The sequence below is a fragment of the Cucumis sativus genome, chromosome 1 (genome assembly GCF_000004075.3).
Source record: "Cucumis sativus cultivar 9930 chromosome 1, Cucumber_9930_V3, whole genome shotgun sequence".
In the NCBI taxonomy this organism is placed as follows: domain Eukaryota; kingdom Viridiplantae; phylum Streptophyta; class Magnoliopsida; order Cucurbitales; family Cucurbitaceae; genus Cucumis; species Cucumis sativus.
Genome location: NC_026655.2, coordinates 11,296,760 through 11,320,098, shown reverse-complemented (window position 1 = coordinate 11,320,098; position 23,339 = coordinate 11,296,760). Strand labels below are relative to the sequence as shown.

Sequence of the window (23,339 nt, the reverse complement as noted above, 5' to 3'; positions counted from 1 at the left end):
AAAAGTTTCCTTATTTTATTGAAGAAATACAAAGAAACATTAAAAAAAAAAAATTGTGGATTCTTGATTTTCTTGATGGGCAAAGTTCCCTTGGTTTTGTTGATGGTCCACAAACGTCGAGAAAAATGTTTCTCGATGGATAATAAACATAAAAAATAATATATTAGTTGAATACTCATTAAGTTAGTTAGATTTTCTTGATTGGCGAGGGATGAATTTTCTTGATTTGCAATGATCATCATCGAAAAAAATTAAATAATATATATTTTTTTGGATTTCTTGATGGGTTTAGAATTTTTTTATGGGTCTAGGATTTCTTGATAGACAAAGACAAAAAAAAAAAAAATCATAGGCAAGGTCCATCAAGAAAAATGATATATTGATAGGCATTGCTTATCGAGAAAAAAATTTATAATTTTGGGTCTATGATAAGATCATAGACAAGATCCATCAAGAAAAATTATATCTTAATGAACATTGTCCATAAAGAAAAACTATTTTTCACGAAGCACGAAATCTGGACCCTCATTAGCGGGTTTAGAAAACATGATATTCATCAATAATATTCTTAAATTTTTTACTATTTTTTTCAAGTATTACTTTCTATTCATCAATAATACAATATTACTTTTTTAAAAGTCGGGGGAATTGTTAAAAATAACAAATTTAACAAAATATTTACACATTATAGCAAAATTTTAGATTCTATCAAATAACAAACATTTGATAGCTAATGATATTCTTCTATTAGTGCATTGATTGCTACTGATAGAACAATATCACTCGCTATCATTGATAGAATCCAAAAAATTTGTTATATCTTGTAAATATTTTAATTTGTTTTGCTATTTTTAAAAATGTCTCCTAAAAGTTAATTGTTGTAATTATAATTAAATTGAAATAAGTGACTTTATCAAAATTAAATTAGTTATTGTGTTCAATATTAAATTAAAAGTTTGTAATTTAGGGTTTTTAAAATTTGTAGAAGTTGACCAACATACGTGTATGTACCTAGGCCCAGGTTCAAATCTCATTATCACGAAGATGCTAATTAACACGAAGCTAAAATATAACAAAAAAATTAATACAAATTTACTGCTGGCAAATTTGCTTTTATTTCTAAGGAATAACGATATAACCAACTCATTTTCCAACTCAAAACTAAACAATCTACTTTAAATGTTCATTCCCTAAAATTCTTAGAATCATCTAATTGTCATCATCACATTTGAATATCCACAAATATCTTTAACAATTTTAAAAAAAAGTTGTTAGTTTATTTTCATAACTTTGGCTCCAATTCTTATTCTTCTCAAATCAATTTTTGTCCCTTCTCTATTGCATTATATTAACAATTGTACTTCCATAATTTTAATGTTTTGTTATTGAATTGTATTTCATGCCATTGTCATTAATTTCACATTTTATGATTTTTGGTAGATTTAGTAAATTACATATATTAAATTTATCTATATCCTAAATATTTTTATAGATTTTTATAAATTAGTATATTGACATATCCTATCATATTAGTATTTCATATCTAAATTCATATCTATGCTTACAAGAAAAAGACTCCCAAAACAAAGGAAGCTTGAGTAAGTACCAAGTAAAAGAGATTAACATTTTTCTTTTCTATTCCTTATCATTCATTTATCCAAACTTCTTGTGATTGGTTCTTAAGGTAAGAAGTGATGTGCATCCCTAACTCGTACATAATATTTGACAATTAATGTAATATGATGCATATAATATATGTTAGTCACTTGAATTTGACAATTACTGTTTTCTTACATCTTTCCTTACACATTACTTCAACTCAAACTTAATAATTTGTTCTTACATGCTTTTCATCTCATAATTACATCTTATTTTCAAAATAGTACAAACATTTTAAAAGATGATGTGATACCATTTCGAGTATTAAGTCTTCGTAGTCTTTTTGTTTTGTTTAAAAGATCTTATACTAATAAAAATAGTTATCTCTACTTGTATACCATTGATCTTCATCTTGTTTAACCAATGTGAAACTTTGATCCTACACTCTATCTACTTAAGATTTAAAGTTTAAATTTGATCAAGTAGACTGAACAAGAAAAAGAACAATTTGATCAACTAAAACTTGTTTGTTGTCATTACTTGCATGGGATTACCACACAATTAAATGCATAGGTTAACCACCCATGGAATTTTTTCTTTTTTACAAAGAAAGATATTGCAATTGCTTAGCCTTGGGATATATATCATATAGTTGAGGTAGCTTTGAATTTTTGGATGTGGATAGGAAACCTTGTGTGCTTTTCAACCAGAATTTTCTTTTTTCTTAAAGCTTGGTACACCAACTTCACAATTCTTGCATTTCTATCTTTGATTCTTTAGATCTTTCTCTCATGTTAAAGCTTAGACAAAGTATATAGGATATTGACCTACTTTATCAACTTCCCCATTCAACTACCAACTTCTTTATGTATGTCTGTGAAAAGACCGTTTTGCCCATTCCCCACATATTTGTTTTCCTACCAACAACACTACCAAGGGCCACAAAGATATCTTAATCCAATATTCTTTTTGTAACTATTTTTTAAAAAAGAGATAAGGAGGGTCAATTTTCTCTCATCTCAACAAAGCAGCCATGTGGTCAAATTCACATAAAATATTTTAGAAAAACGAAGGATCTTTTTCATTTGGTAAAAGGCCAACTTAAGAGGGGAAGATGGGGAAAATCCAACATAGATAGAAATTGCCTAGTCAATGTCAAACCCAGAAAGGGTTTTTCTGTAATTTTGACATGTAGAGAAACTGCAAGTCATCTCTTTCGATATACATTATATAAACCTATGAGTATGTATCTAGAAATGGTGTCAGGTTGATTTGTGTAATCATATTGATAAAGTTTCATTTTCCTAAAACCAAACCAAGAAGATGGTGAACAGAGTTTGGAGCTTCCACAGTTCTGTCAACCTGTTTTGGCTTTGCATCTTCTTCTTCTACCTTATTGGCCATGGATTTCCGATGGTAATCGAATCTGCTGAAGACGAGACCCCAGTATCCGATCTTTTGAGTCGAGACCATTGGAGGGAGATAGCTGGATATGGTGAGGAGAGATTGTCCACTGTTTTGGTCACAGGCTCTGTTCTTTGTGAAGCTTGTTTGCATGGTGATGAACCTCAAGTTCATGCATGGCCTATTAAAGGTACTACAAATAACAGCTAACTTCTTATTTGAAGAACAAAAAAAACACCAATAAAATCAAGCTTTGTTTTTACCTTTCTGATGATATTATACAAACCAAATCAATCACTGCAGGTGCTATGGTGGGTGTGAATTGCCACAACACTGGAAAAAACAGCAAATCTTCTGATTGGGTACATGGAGTCACGGATGAATTTGGGGACTTTGTTATTGATATTCCATCCCATCTTCATGCAACCCGAAGCTTCGAAAATGTCTGTTCCATCAAGATTCTTCGAACACCGAAGAACACACACTGCCGACCTGCTCATTTAGCTGGAAGAAAGCCGCTGCAATTGTCATCATTTGGTGGTGGCATCCGTACATATACTTCTGGTGTCCTCAGGCTGCAGCACCAAACATCCAGACCCCTGCAAGCTTGTAGAAATGAGGGGAGGGGTGGCCGTCAGACCTCATGGTAGACATAAGCCTAATAAAGTGAATGAATTGGTTGCGGATGTCAAGATATGGCTCATGTAGATGGCGCTGAAGTCACAACGATGAGTTATTTGTTCGTAGATAGCACGATAAATTGAGTTTACATTGATATGTATTGTTCTGTATAGAAACATCTAGGTATTACACCAATCTATTTCATACCATATATGACATACGCATCGGGTGCATCGAGTTTTCCACAGTTGAATTTACTCACAAGGTTGTAATTGTACTCATCAAAAATCAATTGGGAGCCAAAGAGATCTCATGTGTTTTCTAACAAACATTGCAGAGCCTGATAGACGATCAAATCCCACACAAAAAAATGAAATAACATAGAAAGATCAGGCTAATGGGCATTAAACGATGATAAATCATAAAAGATGAAAAAAACTGAAGTTGCGGTCAAAGCTTCTCCTCTTTCTTTTCCTCTACTTGAGAAGTTATGTATCGTGCTACATCGGCACAGCAGGTAAGCTTATCTGCCTGTTCTTCTGGGATATCAATGGAAAATTCTTGTTCAAAAGCCATAACAAGCTCCACCCTGTCTAAGCTGTCCAGGCTTAAGTCTTTCTGGAAATCAGCCGTTTCAGTAACCTGATCAGCTCAACACAACATTTAACGTTAAGGAATATATTTATCTCAACAAATATATTGTATAGCATTTAATAGAAATTGATAGTTAGGAGGTAATCTAAACAAATCCTGACTAAAGTGATAAGAAATCAAAGATTAGATGATAGGGTGGCATGGGACTAATTACCTTACAGGCATCGATTCTATCAAACTTCTTAACCAATCCAATCACTCGATCAGCTATTTCGTTGGAGCTTCTACCTGTTGATGCGCACAAACAGCGAGTTAGTTTCTCGATTACATTCTCATCCTTCATCAACTGTTTTGTAGTATTATTAGGTCCTCTGATCTTCATGTGCTTCAAGATTGAATTTCTGATGCTTTGCATGTTTGCAGGAGCTGAAATGAACAAATTTTATCATCAGTTTTAGAAAACGAAGAATTGACAAGTTATGAAATCACAGATACGAATACAAACAAATTATCAAAATAAAAAACGTGAAATGTCCCCAGTGTGAAAAGGTAGTTGAACAAGAATTTTACACGTGCATGTTAAGTTATCAAAATCTAACTTTTCTCAAACATGCAACTAAAAGTTAACTGAAACACGTTATAATATTAGATCCTTGAAAAGAAACACAGATTTGCCCATTGAAAATAATGTATAGTAACTTTCACAGGGATAATTACATTGACTTGGAAGAGATGGAAGTTTATTTTGTTGTACAAAAAAGTCTAATCATTGCAATTTTCCAGATATTGACCAATACATTTTCAGTGAGTTTTGAGGAAGATCAAAATAAAACTACAAGCTCTAGAAGCAAAGATACAGATATGATACAACAAGAACATGATGACACGCCATATTGTAAAAATCTAGAACACGACATGGCAAGGACAGATTTATTAAAATATACATTTTAAGAGGTAAATATTATTTTTATACCAAAAGACAATCAAAAGTAAATGGGTTGATGCCTTAATACGCTTAAAAAATTTAGCTTGATGATGAGTTTCACAGTCACGAGTTATTATTATTGTCATATTTATGGCTTTTTTGTCTACTCAACGAGTATACTACTATGCATGTCGAACACATATGTTGCACTAAGAAGTGCCTTGTACATGTCTAACAAGGGTTGGAGTATCCAAGTGTCCACACATGTCAGAAACGAACACGTTAGACAAACCAAAGTGTTTGTGCTTCTTAGCAGCTGACCATAAACTTTGTTAATAAAATCAAGAAATTTAGGGGCATATCTAACTAAAAATGCATCACCATTTGATCTGATCCACAAGAAATAACTTCCATTCATAACAAGACTGATAAGGACACAGGACGTCATGAACCAATGAAAAAAGTGATAAAGGAAAGAAATGAAAACAGAAAGCAAATAAGTTACTGAGCAGTTTGGAGGTTGTGAAAGTAAATTGCGGAAATTTTCTACACAAGAGCAAGAAGGATTTAGGAATAGCAGATGCGCGGTCAAAAGCATCTTTCTAGCCGATATACATCACTTTGTAGGCTTATATTACAAATGATATTTTGTTCACATCAACAAACAAGAACATATTTCATTATAAAGTTAAGATTAATGTTTAAAGTTCAAGGAACATGACCCCTCAAGAAGTGATGAATTCCTTGGACTAACATTTCTGTCCAAAAAAAAAGACTCAATAAAATGGAAAAAGAAGTGAGCTTTAGGCAGAAAATTGTTTGTTCTACCATATGCTTAAAGTAATATATAAAAAAAAATTGATTTAAAAGCTACGTAATCATTGCCATATAAATACTTGGGAACAATAGCAAATATAGCAATTAGATTCAAGAGCTTCTTGCATGTCTGGCAAATTAAGTTTAAAAAATTAGGCTCATAAGGTTATTTACTTTTGCAAAAATGGCAAAAAGAAAAAAACAAGTCAACCCATGTGATACACCTTATACACACTTGATACACCACCTATATACATTTTGATACACTATTGATATCCACTTTGATACGCTTAATACACCTGTGATATACACTTGATATCCTTATAGGCACTTGATACACTTAATATACATTTGATACACTTAATATACATTTGATACACTTGTTCTAATTATCTGGGTTGTTCCTAACTGCTACTTAATTAAATAGCTAACAGTAATCAGCATTCTAACATCTAAAGTATGCAAAACACAGTAAATGGTTCCTAATCCCATTCAAGTAGAATCAACAGAAGGGTCTATTTTCCAGAATCTATTAGTTCTTTTTTCATGGTCATCAAAACCATATGATATACAAAGAGTCCTTAATGAACCTTTTGGATGCTATACATTAACAAGAAGTCCTATAATAATAAGCTTTCATATTTGAAGTATATAATAAGCTTTTAAGCTTTCAAGTTTGCACCTAATAGACTCTTCAACTTTAAAAGTACATCACACGATTCTCCCTCGACTTTCAATTTTGTGCCTAATAAGAACCTTATGTTTCAACATTGTGTCCATTTCCAATAGATCCATAAAATTTTCAAGAATATATTATATACCGTGTAGGGGTCTGTTAAACACAAAATTGAAAGTTTAAAGTTACCTATTAGATATATTTTAAAGTATAGGACTCTTTAGACACAACCATAAAGTTATGCACTGAAACTTGTTAATGAACATTTTCTTTAACAAAATTTCGCTTGTTTTATCCATGATACTTGGTCCGCTGCATGACATAAAGACATTTGAAGTCATAATATCAACTCCAATAAACCGTTAGAATTTTCTGTGGTTAAGAAATCCACAACATTCCACTAGAAGGCTCAAACCCAACCCTTCCAACTAAAGTCCCACTCAAAACTCCAACCCTAATTACAACCAAAGCCGCCTGTTGGAAGCATTCATAGAATCAACCATCTTTAAACGTCCAATGACCTAACCTGCTGAGCTCAGCATATCCTTTTTCCAAGAAGTTTCAGAAACAAACTCTATATTCAAGACCCATTACTGAACACAACAGACTGCTTAAAAAGAAAACAGAGAAAGTACAAATGGAATCTATAGTAGCATAAGCATGAGAACGAAATCAATCAGCAACCTAAATTACCAAAAAGAATAAAGCATCTAAAAATCCAGATTCCTTCAATCCCCCTCACCTTTCATTGTCATAAATCAATCAGTTTTCACCCAACCAAAATTGTGTAAAAGACAAAGTAGACGTAAAATTGCAAAAGAAGAGGAAGAAAGAGGAAGATTGCAAAGAAAGTAAAGAATAGGAAAACAAAAAAAGAAAAGGTGGAAAGCTATTTACTCACGAAACTTGCAGCTACTGACAGTATGGTGGTGGAAATATTTGAGCCCGCAGAACTTGAAATTGAAACTGCGATGGTTACACTGTCGTCATTTCAAGTTCTCTTTGAATGAGAAGAATCAACCATTTTTAACCTCTCAAATTTCTGCCCAAAAAAGGGAATCGTAAATTTGGGCAAAAAGATTATATAATTTGTGCTCAACATTTTAAACGATTTTTTTTTTTTTAAATGAAGCTATTTGAATAATCATTGGTAAAAAACATAGGGTGGCTAAGTCGTGTACCGAGTACAGAACTACATTAAATAGTTCATCGAATACACGACTTGTCATTAACGTTGTAGATCGAATGCACAACTTCAATGCCTAGTCGTGTACATGATCTACAACTTCAATTATAAGTCTTGTAACCATACATGACTTTTTTTCCGGTAACCCTAATCATTTTGCTATTTTTTTTTTCAAAAAAGAAAAAAACAACCCTCCCTTCCATTCCCTTCACTGCACTATCACCGGTCCATTTGTCATTATCATCGTCCCACCGTTCGTCATCTATTGTTGCCATTGCTATTGCATTGTGAATATAACATTATAGAGTTATGTTTTAATGTTATTGGGTATGATTGCATTGCAATATGTATTGTTGTTGTTTTTTAGACTTTTTTGGACTAATCGCTCATAATCTATATGATATAATTCCTCGACTGTAGTTTTGTCTTATCAAAGGAGAAAGCCAGCATCCCAATGCGTTATGTTTATTGTGTCGTATGTAGAAGCTGCTGGATTTCTTAAGTTTCTCAAATAAAATTTATCTAAGTGAACTAGTACCTAATTTACATGTACGTGGACGGAAAGTATGCTATGAGATTGTTAATGCATAGTTTGAAACAACTATGTGAAGATTTCTTGGGAGTTCTAACACCTGACATCAAAGGTCAAAGATTAAGTCTTCCATGGTTAGTTGAACTGTTCACAGAATTGTTGCTCGATGTCAACATCAACGTCGTTTGCATTTAATGATATGCTCGTGCGTACATAATGCAACTAATTAGAGATTTTTTGTTATTCAAAAAGTCACACACATTGGTATGTTGTTGTTTCTTCCCTTTTTAGGTGATTTCAACCAAGTTGGTAGATACTCTTGGGTCGTTGCATGGTTTTATAGAAAATTATGTCGAGCTAGTAATGAACAATCTTTGAAAACAGATGAGTCACTGACACTGTTACAAGTATGGGTATATGATAGATTTATTGTTGCAACACCACAAGTTGCATTACGGTTTCTAGTTGATCGTCTTAAGTCTCTGTTACTATTTTATTTTTAAATTTATAGTAATTAGATGTTTGCATTCTTTATAACTTATTGTTATTATTTTTTTTTTGGTCTTATCTGCATCTTAATAATCAACAACATTAACATATTGATAGATATTTAACCGACTGATGTACACTCAAGTAACAAAATATTATACAAATGAATACTACATATTTTTTTGTTGTCTACTTGTAAGTTTGTCTTTTTAACCGATTATGTAACGCCAAAAAAAGAATTAAAGTTATTTCTAATTTAATTATATTGATTTTTATTTGAGATTAAGCTATTATTGAGTGCTATTTTTGTTACGTGAAACTTAAGTGAATTAATATTGATTGTTTTGTTCAGAATTGATTTAAGTGATGTGTTATTAGTTTAATTAAAATTGTGGGGTTTTCAAGTAATTATGGTTAATTATAAAAATAATTGAACATTTCACAAAATATTTATATTTTATAAAAAAAATATAAGTTGTAATGAATTTTGTTTTTAGTGGTTTTGTTATAGGATTGTAAATAGTTTGTCAATCACTCTTATTTTAAAAAAACTCATAAATATTTATTTATTTATAATTAAATTTTGCATATGAAAATAATTATAGTTGAGATTATAATTATTTAAAGAAAAGATGTTTGTATTTTAGAAAAAGATAAAAGTTGGATGTGATGGGAGAGTTAATTATGAAAAAGAAGATTATATTTCGTTATTTACAATCGAGAAAATTGACATTTTTAAAAATAGCAAAATAAATTAAAATATTTAGAAATTTTATAATCTTCTATCATTATAGCATATATAGATGGTAAAATTTGTTATTTTTAAAAAATTTAGATGAGAAAACAAACAATAATAATAGTATTTATTTTATTAGTAGTAATAATATTATTATTATTTTAAATAAATATCTTCGAGCAACATGCCAAAAAAACTCAATCATCATTTTCTTCCTCGTCGTCATGCCTCATCGTTCTTCGATCATGCCCAGACAAAGCCGTCGATCTCTCCGTTCTCTTCAAACTCTAAGCAGAACGACGAAGATAGTTGAACCTCCTCTTCATTTTTCGCAAGCTTTCCATCGCACCACCTTCTCTGTGCAAGCCTCTTCGTTTCTGTCTCAGTTCGAGCCACGTTTAGTCGTCAGTGCCAAAACTCGCGTCTGAGCCGTGTCTTTTTCACTTCCAATTTGCGACTAAGCCACTTCCTTCTGCCTAAGCCAACCCATCCATATTCACGAGCCGACGCTTAACCGAACGCGTCACTCATTGACCTGAGCGAGCCGAACCCCTTTGCCTAGCCAAGCCACGTCTGCTCTTCTCTTTTGCTTAGTCGAGCCACCAAGTCACTTTTCTACTTTTTTTTTCCAGTCCATTCTAGCCACCTTTGATGAGTTTTTTTTATTGGATTTAGGTATACCCATCAAATATTAAATAATAGTCTAAAATAAATTAATTTTGGAATAAAGTTTAGTTGGCAAATTTTGGAAGGACTAATGGAGAAAATTCTCCCAGGTTGAATTGGTTTCAACTCCAATTGTAGGTAAGTTATTTTTGAAGAATTTTTTGGATGTTAGCCATTATCAATTTTATTAATTAAGATATTAAACTTTTTTTTTTACTGTTTAGAAGCTATTCAGTTGGGAGCTAATTTTTAGCTAATCTCTTCGGTAAAAGATTCTGCTACTAGACCTCGAACATGAATTTAAGAACTTGTATGTATTTATTATTATGCATTAAGGAAGCAAAAATGTGAAACTTGCGTCTAAGTTAAGAGTTAAGAGGTAAAAAATTGACTAAGTATTCAAGATTGACGTTTTAGAATGGTTTTGCGAGAAGAATCAAATATTTCGTAAAGAAGGTTTTCGCGAGGAAAATAGAAAATTTAAGATTGTGAACTAAGAAGTTGTCTTAAGAAGCCTTGAAGTTTAAGTGTAAGTTCGCGATAAGAGTTCTATGCGAGGAAGATTTCTTGGAGTAAAAGTGTAACCACGCAAGAAAGGTTGGGCAAGTAAGATTCTTCGCGGAATGAGGTTTAGTGAGAAAAAGAAGTAAGAAAAGTTTGGAGAAATTTCTTAAGTTTTTTTAATGGGTCATGTGTAAAGTTTAAATTTAGCATGTTCAAGATTAAATTTTAAGTTTACACGTGTTGCATTAAGAAGCTGGTAAATTGAGAAGAGTTTAAACATGACTAAGTTGGTTTAAGAGCTCTATAAATAGAGGACTTGGGTCATTAAGTAAATACTAACACTTTTGAAATTTTGTAAAAAGCTAAAGTGCTGCCAAATTATTCTTTCAAGATGAAGAAGAAAAGTAAAGTGTTGAGTTGCTCTTAAGTGTTAGGGTGAGGGAAGCTAAATTGTGTGTTGAGATGGTGTTGGCAACTATTGATGATTTCAAAGTAGCAAAGATGAGTTTTGTCTCGATCAGTTTGATGATTGTTGGCGAAAGGAGTAATGGTGGGTTGGTGATGAGGGGTGAGGGGTTTCGATGGAGACCATCGAAAGAGGTGGATTATAAGCTAAATGTGATGCTTCTAAATTTGGGTTTATAATGGGATTGGATTAGGTGTTGTTCTTAGTGACTCACAAGAAAGAATGATGAAGGTCGTAACTTTATTTCGTGATGACAACATTGATATTTTGGTTGAGGAAGCTTTAGCATTGCTTTGTGGCTTTCAAATGACTTTGGATTTGGGCTTGAATAATATTTTGTTCGGATTTGATTCCCAAAATTTTAAATTAAAGGCATCTATTTTAGGATTTTAGTAACTTTCTAATCGAGAGAATTTTAATTAGATGAGATTCATGTTATGTTGGGGAACTTGTTCATCAAAGGCTGTCCTTTTAGTCTGCGAGTTTGTAATTAGATACCTATTCATTAGCAAGATGGTGTTAGTGCAAATGTTTTTAGTGTTCAATGAGTTTTCCGTTTTTCCAAGTAGTTTAGATTGAAAGTCGAACTTGATTTGATGGGTTGCAATTCACATTGGTTGGTTAGACCATCATGGTAATAACATTTGTCTTTCATTAATGGCCTATTAGCTCAGTTGGTTAGAGCGTCGTGCTAGTAACGTGTAGGTAGCAGGTTCGAAATCTAGTGGGCCATTTTTCCTTAACCCTCTGGGTCCATTCTAACAATCTCAATCTGCATCAAAAGAAGAAGGCAGTGGCCGTTCAAGAATCGAGTGCCTGAAAACAATGCCACGCCTCAGTTCGAAAACAATGCCACGCCTCAGTTCGTCTTCTTTCTCAGTCACCCACCTACCCAATTATTCATTTCCATCTCTTTCTCCTTCACAATTCCCTTTTTCAGTCCCATTTCCCACCTCCCATTTCCATTCCTCCACTCTGCAAAATGCCTTCTTCCGATCCCACCATCGTCATCGACCGCCTCCGATTCACTTACCCTGGAATCGACGGCCACCCTCCTTCCGGTTCCAAACCCCTTATTGAAAATTTCTCCCTCACCCTCAACGCTGGTGATCGTTGCCTTCTTGTCGGATCCAATGGCGCTGGTCAGTCGTCCCCCAATTGTACATTAATCATCTCTTTATTCAGGTGATTCTCTTTGTTTAACTCTTTTGAGTTTTCATTTCGATCTCAGGGAAGACCACGATCTTGAAGATTTTGGGAGGGAAGCATATGGTGGAGCCTCATATGGTTCGTGTGCTTGGAAGGTCGGCTTTTCATGATACTGCTTTGACTGTTTCTGGTGATCTTTGTTATCTAGGAGGAGAGGTTTATTTTATTCTTTCTCCTTTTTCTTTCTCTGTTCTTATTGCTATATGTTTCTCTCTTTGTTTTCTGAAGCTGCTTATGGAATCCAAAAACTTGGAATGTATGTTAAATCTCGTTATTTCTATATTTTGGAACAAGAAAAATCTGTAACGAATGTAATGAATTTTTTTTAGATCATTATCATTTTACTAGTGCAGCTCTTTGGTCATAATTAACTCTGAAACCATACAAAATTCGACCATTTTTATCTGAAAAGTTTTAACATTTTATTTTCACGATTAACATACTACAACTGTCTCGGTGTTAAATCTAGGTGGTTGCTTTCTGAGTTTATTGGGTTTTCAAAGCAATAACCAGCTTGATTTTGAGGAATTGCTATTAATTTTGCCTGGATTTTGACTGATTTTCCATGCCTTGGAACTTTTTTCTTTCTTCACTCCAAAATAGTGTGTTGTGTTCGTCTAAGTTTCTACTTTTATATTTTCAATTTTTTTAATTAAATGAACCTTATTGTGGCTGAACATGATTGTCCAAGTCTACTACCTTTTTTCTATCTGCTCGTGTGAATGAAAAAGATAGCGAAAATTCTGATGAGCCCTTTCCTGCAGTGGAGGAGAGACATGGCCTTTGCTGGATTTGACGTTCCCATTCAAATGGCTGTATCTGCAGAGAAACTAATTTTTGGAGTAGGTGGGGTTGATCCGAAAAGGAGAGTTGAACTCATTAATGTAAGACGGTCATACAATTGCATGCTTCACTTCTGTAGACTACTTTTCTGGTGTCCCATATTGTCTTCTTCAAGACGGTTGTGTTAGAATCATCTATCACTCAGAAGTGAATTTCAAATTGCTGTGTTTTTCTTCATATATTCATCTTTAGTGAATCAATGGTTCTCCTAATGCTAATTAATGCTGTACAATGTTCACATAAAACTTAAGCATGAGTATCAATTCCTTCCTGTCCGCTCACAATTTTCCTTACTCTTTCTTTTTTGGCTCTCCAGATTTTAGACATTGATCTATCATGGAAGATGCACAAGGTATCTGATGGTCAGAGAAGACGGGTGCAAATATGCATGGGTCTTCTCAAGGCATACAAGGTATTGAAACCTTATCATACATTTCTTACAGTTACCTTACATTTTAGGATCTTATTATTATAATTATATGGGAACACATTTGTTATTATAATAGGGTGACTTATTATTTTTTTATTGCCCTATTAAAAATTTGATATTGCAATGTTATGTAGTTGATTTTGCTCTTGTCCTTTTAGGTTCTTCTTCTTGATGAGATAACTGTGGATCTTGATGTGCTGGCAAGGGCTAACCTCTTGAAATTTTTGAGAAGGGAGTGTGAGGAACGAGGGGCTACGATAATTTACGCCACACATATATTTGATGGTCTTGAAGATTGGCCATCACACATGGTATGCAATTCTTCTGTTTTTCTTGTCTCGCTACATCTTTTGATGTTTTGTTATTTTTAAAAGACTACTACTTTGATGTGGTAGGTCTATGTGTCGCATGGGAAGTTGCAAATTTCCATGCCAATGGATAAAATTAAAGAGATCAGCAAATTATCTCTTATGGTAAGTACAGGAAACTGATCAAATTTAACAAGTGTTCCATTGGATTTTGCTTCTAACAATGCCTTGTTGAATTTTGTCAGAGAACAGTTGAGAGTTGGCTAAGGAAGGAGCGGGATGAGGAGCGACTGAGGAGGAGGGAAAGAAAGGCAAATGGTCTGCCTGAATTTGAAGAAAGGATAGAGGAAAGCCGTGTGACTGGAGATCCAGCTCACTCTGCTGTTCGAGTAATAAACAACGGTTGGGCAGCAGGACGGCTTAACTCCACTGTCGCTGGAGAAGAGAACTTCCTGTTCAGCTCTAACAGAGTTCTCAGACAGTAAGAAGTCTTCATTTTCTCTTTGAAATTTTTTGAGAAAGAGCTAGAAAAGGCTCAAAGGCCATCATAATAGTCAGACGTGAAACAAAATTCATGGAAAATTTAATTTCTATACCTATTTTGGTGCTCTTGTTTATTTTATTTAATTATTATTTTTAGTAAGCTGGTATTTTAAGTCATGATATAGATTTTTATACAATGTTACCTTGAATAGCAAGTGATCTTCTTAGATCCAGTGTTGTAGAATTGCTATTAAATGAAGAAAATTTATTCTCAAGAGTTGAATGGTTCTTGGGTGCCAACTGTTTTTCATATACTTCTGTATGGTTTGAGTTTGAGACAAGCTGGATCCCATTCACTTTGGAAAAGTAAAAGAGATGTCCATGCAAGGTGGAAATACCAAAAAATTGTTATCTTCTTCAATTGGGGTTATAATTACCTGAAAATGTACGAAGTTAACTCTTAGTATATTAAAAGAAAGATGGTGTCATCTGCTAAAATTAGAATATACTTCTTATAGGTATTGGAATCGGATATCTCTTTAATTTTAGCTAGATAATTAAATCATAATAAATTCCAAAAATTAAGACATAAAAAGAAACAAAAACAAAGCAAAGGAGTCTTCTTAGGAAGATTTCTACCTAGTATTGATTATCGCTGAGATTACGACATATTTCTTCATCCTTTCTTTATAGTATTTCAATGGAAAGTAAAATTGTTAGTTTACATATTACAAATAGTTAGTACAATGTTTTACACTCACATTTGTTGTTGAAACTTGAAGGTGTCATGATATTTGTTTGAATTGGGGTTTTGTCTTTTCATCTTAGCTTCTTTTTTTTTTTTTAAGAAATGGTGTCTTTGTTTTCGCTTCATGATTTCTTTTGAATATTTTGTTTTCTTATATTTTGATCATTAGTCTCTTTTCATTAAATCAATAAAAAATTGTGATTTCTTTAAAAAGGGAAAAAAAACTATTATTGTTTGAATGCCTCATAGGTTTTGTTTACTTCTCAATTATGTAGATCCTATTTTAAGTTGTTAAGCTAAAATTTCTTTCTTGCTAATTGTTGGAACCTAATCAACCAATGCCCAAACATCTGTCAGTTAAAGCAGAATTAGACTCCATTTTTGCACAATCTTGTTAAAAGACCAAAATAGGTAGGGGAAGTAAAAAGGTATTGAATTAAAGAAGGAAACAAATATCCATCATCACTCTAAATGATGGTTTCAATTCAACACAGAGAAAAAATAAATCCTAAAACTAATATAGAATGCATGAACTAACTGAAAAAAATAATCTACAAGAGAGATTAAAAAGCGAATGTCATCAATTTCATCCGTCCCTGATCAATGCCTCTCACATTTTTCACCTGTCTTGGATTTTACATTTGGGGTTTCTCTTTGATGCTAAAACTCCTATATTGAAAGCTGTGGACATTTTGGAGGCTCCTTTTGGTGGTTGAATATATACACAATATCTCTTTGATGGTAGCTTCCAGTGCTGCAGTGCATCCAAATTACGTGTTGCAGAAGTTGCTTCGTCTCTAATATTTGTCCTGAGAATCATCAAGTTGGATCAAATTTTGTGAACCCACCACCCCGTAGTCCATTACAGAACCATTAGACTGGATAACATATTGGAGCCCGACTGGTGCTCTCATCATGCCTATACCAATTGCAAGTAATGCAAGTTGTTATCAGTTACTAGTTTGCAACTTGCAAATGATGCAATCTCTTGATCTTTTCTCTCTATGTGTGGCATTCTTGTTGTGGGCATTTAAAAACTGTTGCTACCAATTGCAAGTAATGCACTCTCTTGTTTGTTTCTCCCCAACTTGTTCTCCATCCGATATAATTGCTTCTATTTTGACCAACACTCCAGTTTCCTTTACACATATCGCCCAGAAAGCTATTAGAAGGTTGGAGTTGGATCCCATTCATCATTATTTTCTTTACTTTAAGTGTTGGTTGCAGTGCCAACTCTATAGCCATGCAAGCAGTACAATAGTGCACAACTCCTAGACTGTCAATGGACTTGTAGCACAATCAAAGTCCTTGCTCGAGCAAGAGCATTCTGGGTGGATGAGATGGAAAAGATGATTGCTATCATCAATCAAGTTTTGGCTTCCTTAATAATTGACAGATAGATTTCTGCCAAGCGTAGCTTGGCTAATTTAGGTGGTCTCTGGTTTCTGTTTAAGTAATGGCCACTTTTTTTTGTGTTGCCGAAAGCTACTCTGGGACTAGGTATAAGCTGTGAGAAGTTTAACATTTATAGTTGTTTGGGAATGATTTTGGAAGCATTGTCTTTAAACAGAATAATTTCATTGTAGATGTTTCTTAGGGAAAAGAAACATTAAATTAGTGTCTTTCTTGAAAATATTGAACTTACTGCAGACAAAAACAACCCAAACAAAGATATTCTCTGCACAGATAAATGACCTTGATTCTATTTCTGCAGCCTTCTTTTGGTATTTGATTAGTTAATTATTATGATCTTGAAGATGCAGTTTTTGGAGGACAATAACTATTATTGTAATTTGATTAGCTGATCAAGTTTTTCACATGAGGTTTTTTCTTTTCTTTTAGAGAATGTATAGTGAATATTGAGGCTTTTTCTTTGGAGTAGCGAAGATTGAAACTTGAACAAGGTAAAAGTTTCATTTCATGAAAAGGGATGGATGTATCCTTTAAACATGTTCTTAACTCTATCTGTTGAAAGTGAATGGATAAATCTGTATTCTCAGCACAACTCTCAAATATCACACCAAGCTATATTTAGCTTTCTTACTCCTTTTTGTTAGCTATTACTTGTGGGGAATATTGGCATTTGAAACCACATAGGACTGTTCTTCCAAGTCTTCTTTGTTATTATAGTCATCTAGCTTTGCCTCTGCTGCCGCTGTCATTTCAATATGTTGTTGTAGTTTCACTTCTTTGGTCTTTCCCCATAGGACAGAATATAGCCCAACAACAATCAACAATGACCCTACAACACTGAGAGAAGCCAACAAAACAAAAACTTCTTTTAACAACATGCTCTTGGTTGGCATTTCAACACAAGTTAAATATATAATTTAAACTTGTGGATTAGAAGTTGTAGGTGGAAGTTTGTACTCACGTGCCGACGTATAATTTTTCTTGAAAAAAGGCCCAGCTGAAAATAGCCACAATAACGAGCAAGAAGGGGCTGAAAACTGAAGCATAGAGAGGACCTCTCTTTTGGATACTCCAAGAGGTTAAGCAAAATGCCATCCCAGAGCATGCGACTCCCTGAAAGCGTAATTGGTTTTGCCTTGTAAAATCAGTTCAATGAGGTCTTAGGGGGAGGGGAAGCAATATTGTATTTAGTATTAAGCTTTTTTTGTAGGTTCTAGCATAAATGGACAACGTTGGTGTTGTGATGTTATGAATCTTATGCATTGTTAAGAGAAGGAATCAGGAATTGAGGTTTCTTCTAGATTCTCAAAGTTTTAACTCTTTCTAGATGAAAAGGTTAGTAAGATATTGATCATACCGCATAGAGAGCGCCAACAAGCCTGATTGAACTTTTCAATGACCAAGCTGCAAGAGTCTTATGCTCAACTCCAACGGCAATTGCTCCACACTGAATGGTTGCCATGAAAGTCATGAGAGCGGTGCTCGTGTAGGGAGCTGGAAACTTCTCGTTCACTCTTGCCTGCAGGAATTAATAAGACAGTCTTAGATTTGGCTGCGGAAAAAAACATGGCCTCTGAGAATAAGAAAGTCAACAGAAGGGAAGTTGGGACACTGACTTGAATAACAAACCAAGCCGCCCAAGCAACAGAGCTTATGATCAAGCAGAGGGAGCCCCAGATGCTGCTGCCTTGGTTGCTTGAACTTTCCCCCCTCATTAACTCGGCATACTTCCAATGTATCCCAGATTTACCAAGCTCAATGGTTTGCCCACGGTAAAACGACAGCAACATCGCCCCTCCGACACACACGACAGTTCCGATCACCTTAGCTGCACCTGGACTTGTTTTGATCCCCACAGATTCTTGTCTATCGAACAGAAGATCATTGCATGAAAAACTTGGGAACATAGAACAAACGTGTTGAGAAAACGGTGAGAAAAGAGGGTATTTAGGTACCTGAAAAGAACAGCAAGGACAAAAGTTGCAGCAGGCAGAACATTGGTCAATGCGCATGCGATAGTTGGGGTTGAATATTTTAACCCTACGTAGTAAAAGACTTGGTTTGCTGTTGCCCTGCATATAATAGAGTACAACATTATATTTAGAGTTTTACAAAATTTATCCATGGAAACAAAACGATACGAAAGTAGCTTGGCTTACCCAGTTAAGGAACAGAGTAGAATCTGAAACAGGATAGGCTTTGTAATCTTGGGTCTCCCTTTTCTGCACAGTGATTTTGTTTGTTATTACGATATCTGTTAGTAACAAGTTTAAAAACTTGAAAACTTCATATAATGTAGAAGGTTCCTTGTAATTCATATGGATTTTGCGTTGTGAACTGGTAGTATATTAGAGCAAAGGAGTTCGTGGTTCTTTTGAACTCTCAATCAGCTTAGTAGTCGTGTTGTTGCTAGTTTATTAAACTAGTTAAATTAAACTTTTGAATCATTAATATAGAGATTAGGGGGACGGTTATCTAACATATGTAACATAACTTAGTTTGGTATTTCATGTTGTGAATGTGATGATCCTTTTGTGTCAAATGACATTCAAGAGAATTCTGAAGATGATTCTTTATTGGTGAAAGTAGAGGACGAAAGCATTTTATTTATTTTGCTTAGCTGAAACTTGGCCCTTTTCTGCTCTTTGAACTAGAACTAGAAGATGAAAAATTGTTATTATCATTGTCACTGCCTCTTCTCATCTCTTAAAACTAGCTTAAGAAGTTATGAACCAAAGTTTAACTCCTTCCCCACATGCCATAAGAAAATCCAACAATCCCATTTTTGGATGTTAGGCATCAAATTAGATTTTAGGACCATCTCATGGCTTTGTTTGGTAGGTCGAGACTAACTTGTGATACTGAAGGGATATTTTTCCACTCAAAAACGAAAGCTCAACTCGGTCAGGTTTGTTAGACAAGTTACATTTAGAAGTTGTGAAGTAAAACGATTTGTAGACTACACATACCTCTCAAACCAGTAAGCACAAGGAGCTATGGCTATGGTAGCAAACATCTGCCTGTAAGCAACTAGAACCAATGGATTCATTCCAAACTCCATGGCTAACTTTGATGTAATATTCAAACCTGCATATAGGAATTGGACAACCAGCATAACCAAAGGGGGCAAGAAATCACCAGCAGCAGCCATAGCTCTCACTTAACTCTCTCTCTCTCTCTCTCTCTCTTCTTTCTGTTTTTTTTTTTTTTGTGTGTGAGCTAAAGGGGCTGAGTGGTTGAGAGAGTGGAGAAGCCATTATATAGAGTTGATGAGTGAAGAAGAAGATGATTCAATAACAGAAAGTTCTAAAGAAAATCTTTTGCATTGAAAAAAGCAAAAGCAAAAGAATGAGAATGAGAATGATATTGATGTGTGTATCTTGCATGGAACCAAAACCATAGGTTACTGCTTACACCATAAAAACAGCCATAAATTTGTTTTTGTCTTCTAAGGCCTCACCAGATTTTGTAACTTCAAGCAACTGATTTCTTTTTCTCCCTAACCCATCCATCCATTCCCATGTAACCTGGAACCTTTTCTGCTACTTGCTTGCTTCATCATGTGCCATTCTTTCTTCTAACTATTTTCAATAACGTTACGCGTTTTAGACTCGTGTATGATCTTTATTTCAATCCTACCTGTTTCCCATTTGAAAGCTTTAACGAAACTTTGAATATTATGATACCAAAAATATCCGTCCCCGTGGAACAACAAGACAAAAAGAAGAGGTGTGGGGGATTGTGAGGGTGTGAAATGATTTTTGCTTCTAAAGGTAAAAGATGAAGGTTTTGGAAAAGGAAAAAATATTGGTTGTGGCACTAAGAAGCTGCATTTTGTGATTGGATTTTGTAGAAAGAAGCAAAATTTGAGATATGTTTAGTGAATCTACGTATTTATTAATATCATATAGAATGCGTTAAAACAGAAGAGTTCTTTACTTTTACGCTCTCTCTCTCTCTCTTTCTCTTTCTCTCTCTATCATGCACATGAATTATAGGAATACGTATAGGATTTTATTATATTATAATGGGATTATTAGGATTGTTTTTTCTTATAATTCTTCTTATTAATATCTTAATTACCCTTCTTTTCTCTCTCAATTTCGTTTCAAAATTAAGCAATGTTTGGATTTTGGAAGTATAGGGTTTAATACCGTAGTAACTTTTAGTGCATGGATTTATAGAAATATGTTTAAAAGCACATAGCATTAGTATTTTTATAATCTAAATTATAAAGAATCTTATTAAAAATTTACCTTTCTTTCTATATTCTAAATTCTAAATGTCATATAATTATTATTTAAATGAATAAGAAATGACTTCAACAACCACTTTTAAACCTACTCAAAAAATGCATCTTAAATAGTTAAAAGACAAAATGCACTTTTTCTTTATAGAAAAGTTTGCACATTTCTTCCAAACAAAACTTTAATGCTTGTAATATTCCAAATTCAACCCAGAATCGTAACGGTAATTTTATGAATAATAATTAAGTATAAGTAATACTTTTAAAAATTACAAATATAACAACGTTTATAGCAACCATGTTTAAGCGTATAACTTATGATAATGATGAATATAAATATGTCGTTTAAAGCTTTTACCCTGTTTCTAACTCGGTCAAAGTTTAAATATATAATTTTAGATTTGATAGGTGTTGGGAATTCAGTAGGTTAATTAAAAATTGACCTAAATTCTGCTTTGGCATTATACACTCCAAATGTGAGGTCTTGTTGTTTATAAACACTTTCTACCTTCTCTCATTCATATCATATATTCATTCCTTTGATGATGCAACTTCCAAGCTTCGTGGCCACCTCATTGCCATGTCTCTACTACACATCATATTTGCTCAATATTCTTATCAACATTTCAATTTTACATATAACCCATGAATATTTTTTGATTAAAAAAGGTACTTTAACTAATAATGAAATTGTTTTAACCTACAAATTAAGTTATAGATTTTTTTTTATATAATAATATACATGTGGATGTGTGTGTGCTTGGATAGGTTCTTAATTTCTTGGGCTTTGATTTAGAGTAAAAGAAAGGTATTTGAATTGAATTGATGATTAAAACTCCATAAGAATCCAATATTAGAGTTTAGACCCGACTAGAAATATGGCAAGTTTTAGGGAGCCACACATTATATATTTGAAATACAATTTTAATAATTCCATGCTAATTAACAAGTTTTCAAATTAGTCCCATTTTAAAAATAAACCTATATTGATCTATTGTGTTTGTTTAAATTTCATTAATTAACTCTAAAAATGTTGCTTATGGGTTAATAATAATAATGATAATAATAATATATATATGTTGCTTTTTGTAGTGGTGAACTTCAAAGAGCCAAATTCCTATATTTGTAAGCTGTGGGTGGTGAGAATGAATAAAGGCTATGGATCAATAATTTATCCATTTTTATCAAACATTTTAATCCATATAAAGTAAGTTGACAAAAATACATAGGCCTATTCTACATTTCTTTATGCATTTAACAAATAAAAAGATCATTCCTTTCTTAGTTTTAATAGAAGACAAATTTGTTTAAAACCCAAAAATCCTGTTGTTGAATTAACTTTAACCATCGATGTCAAAACCAACACCCTATTTCTTTTGTACTAGAAAAATATCAAATATGTTAATAAATTATGAAGACAAAGTGGTTATATATTCAAAATTAACAATTGAATTTGGCTACCAAGATTACCACAAATCTAAAAGTACATATACACATGAAACTTTTAAATCTATGAAAGTGACAAAATATTTTAAACCAAACATTACGGTATTGGGGTTATTTACAAATACACTCAGTATTATTATTAAGAGAAAGAGTATGAAAATCCATTGAAATGAAGTTATGGTACATTTGGGATTGTATTACATTAGAAAAAAAGCCTATAAAGTGTGTGTTAATGACTAAATAAGTATGCTGTAGTTGGAGTTTTTTCATCCTAAACTACACATTAGAAAAGGTTAATTTGGGATTCATTACAATAGACTCCACCTTTTGAGTACGAGGTGAGTATTTTTGCTTTGAGTCTTACATTACTTGTGCAACAAATTAAAAGAACGAAAACTATAAGACAGTTCAAAATCAGAGTAATTTTAGCAACAAAGCTAACAAGTTCAAGAAATGTTATAATGAGTTCTATGCTTAATTGATATGTCAATGATGACTTTGAAGGATCTATGTTAATAAATTAAACTTAAACGGTTTGTTTAGTTTAATCAATTATAAAGTGAAAGATTGAACCATCAATTTTAGAAATAGTAATCAGTAGTATCTTTATGTTTGGACTGAGGAATTAATGATGGTTAAAACTTAAAAGAGAGGAGCCAAGAGAAGAACATAACCTCCAACTACCAGTTTGTCATGAAAGGTCACTTGCTATTGTAAGTTAGTAGTCTGAACTCTGAATTTGATAAAATATAAATTTCATTTAGGATAGAACTGAAGATGCTGAAAATTAAAGAAAAATCAAAAGAAATAGATGGATAGAACTAACATTGCTGAACCAAAATGAAATTAACTAAAAAGCTACAACCAAATAAAAAGTAGGATTGTTGATTGTATCTCTTCCTCAATCAACCCAACTCAACATTTGTCGAAGAGTCTGTTCTGTAGGGCCAATTGAATAACAAAATTATTATTATTTTACTTTTTTTAAAAAAAGATAGC

The 23,339-nt window shown here is 33.2% G+C and overlaps 4 protein-coding genes across 7 annotated transcripts; 2 read left to right on the top strand and 2 right to left on the bottom strand.

The window, feature by feature from the left end:
• The first annotated feature begins 2,858 nt into the window (after nt 1–2,858).
• LOC116401783 lies at nt 2,859–3,871 on the top strand. Its single transcript, XM_031880300.1, has 2 exons — nt 2,859–3,193; nt 3,307–3,871. The coding sequence occupies exons 1-2, from the start codon at nt 2,923–2,925 to the stop codon at nt 3,651–3,653; spliced, it is 618 nt and encodes a 205-aa protein (XP_031736160.1). The 5' UTR covers nt 2,859–2,922; the 3' UTR covers nt 3,654–3,871.
• Nucleotides 3,754–7,711, bottom strand: LOC101216072 (acyl carrier protein 3, mitochondrial). Of its 3 annotated transcripts, none has more exons than XM_011656611.2 (3): nt 7,537–7,711; nt 4,433–4,644; nt 3,754–4,266 (listed from the first exon to the last, which is right to left on the bottom strand). In XM_011656611.2, the coding sequence occupies exons 2-3, from the start codon at nt 4,631–4,633 to the stop codon at nt 4,075–4,077; spliced, it is 393 nt and encodes a 130-aa protein (XP_011654913.1). In that variant the 5' UTR covers nt 4,634–4,644; nt 7,537–7,711; the 3' UTR covers nt 3,754–4,074. The 3 variants fall into 3 exon arrangements, with proteins under 3 accessions (XP_011654913.1, XP_011654909.1, XP_004139528.1); XM_011656607.2 differs by lacking the exon at nt 7,537–7,711 and adding an exon at nt 7,378–7,504 and having other exon boundaries at nt 3,854–4,266; XM_004139480.3 differs by having other exon boundaries at nt 3,878–4,266; nt 7,533–7,702.
• A 4,307-nt stretch (nt 7,712–12,018) lies between these two features.
• Nucleotides 12,019–14,787, top strand: LOC101215594 (ABC transporter I family member 20). Its single transcript, XM_004139478.3, has 7 exons — nt 12,019–12,356; nt 12,446–12,579; nt 13,188–13,307; nt 13,583–13,678; nt 13,855–14,007; nt 14,092–14,169; nt 14,250–14,787. Exons 1-7 carry the CDS (start codon nt 12,197–12,199, stop codon nt 14,487–14,489), a joined length of 981 nt encoding a protein of 326 aa, XP_004139526.1. The 5' UTR covers nt 12,019–12,196; the 3' UTR covers nt 14,490–14,787.
• A 2,336-nt stretch (nt 14,788–17,123) lies between these two features.
• On the bottom strand, nt 17,124–20,233 carry LOC101215353 (WAT1-related protein At1g09380). 2 transcript variants are annotated; one of them, XM_031880363.1, is made up of 8 exons: nt 20,109–20,233; nt 19,618–19,735; nt 18,808–18,870; nt 18,604–18,720; nt 18,265–18,514; nt 18,006–18,167; nt 17,610–17,761; nt 17,124–17,485 (listed from the first exon to the last, which is right to left on the bottom strand). In XM_031880363.1, the coding sequence occupies exons 1-8, from the start codon at nt 20,158–20,160 to the stop codon at nt 17,296–17,298; spliced, it is 1,104 nt and encodes a 367-aa protein (XP_031736223.1). In that variant the 5' UTR covers nt 20,161–20,233; the 3' UTR covers nt 17,124–17,295. The 2 variants fall into 2 exon arrangements, with proteins under 2 accessions (XP_031736223.1, XP_004139525.1); XM_004139477.3 differs by lacking the exon at nt 20,109–20,233 and having other exon boundaries at nt 19,618–20,011.
• Nucleotides 20,234–23,339: the final 3,106 nt, after the last annotated feature.

Excerpts from the sequence above, each read along its gene's own strand:
- LOC116401783 (XM_031880300.1), top strand. The coding sequence starts at position 2,923 with ATGGTGAACAGAGTTTGGAGCTTCCACAGTTCTGTCAACCTGTTTTGG. Across the intron at positions 3,194-3,306 it reads TCATGCATGGCCTATTAAAG|GTGCTATGGTGGGTGTGAAT; the intron begins GTACTACAAATA and ends CAATCACTGCAG.
- LOC101216072 (XM_011656607.2), bottom strand. Across the intron at positions 4,267-4,432 it reads ATAGAATCGATGCCTGTAAG|GTTACTGAAACGGCTGATTT; the intron begins GTAATTAGTCCC and ends TGAGCTGATCAG.
- LOC101215594 (XM_004139478.3), top strand. The coding sequence starts at position 12,197 with ATGCCTTCTTCCGATCCCACCATCGTCATCGACCGCCTCCGATTCACT. Across the intron at positions 13,308-13,582 it reads GGAGAGTTGAACTCATTAAT|ATTTTAGACATTGATCTATC; the intron begins GTAAGACGGTCA and ends TTGGCTCTCCAG. Across the intron at positions 14,170-14,249 it reads TCAGCAAATTATCTCTTATG|AGAACAGTTGAGAGTTGGCT; the intron begins GTAAGTACAGGA and ends GAATTTTGTCAG.
- LOC101215353 (XM_004139477.3), bottom strand. The coding sequence starts at position 19,799 with ATGGCTGCTGCTGGTGATTTCTTGCCCCCTTTGGTTATGCTGGTTGTC. Across the intron at positions 18,871-19,617 it reads TGTGCTTACTGGTTTGAGAG|AAAAGGGAGACCCAAGATTA; the intron begins GTATGTGTAGTC and ends ATCACTGTGCAG. Across the intron at positions 17,762-18,005 it reads TTGTTGGCGCTCTCTATGCG|GGAGTCGCATGCTCTGGGAT; the intron begins GTATGATCAATA and ends TTACGCTTTCAG.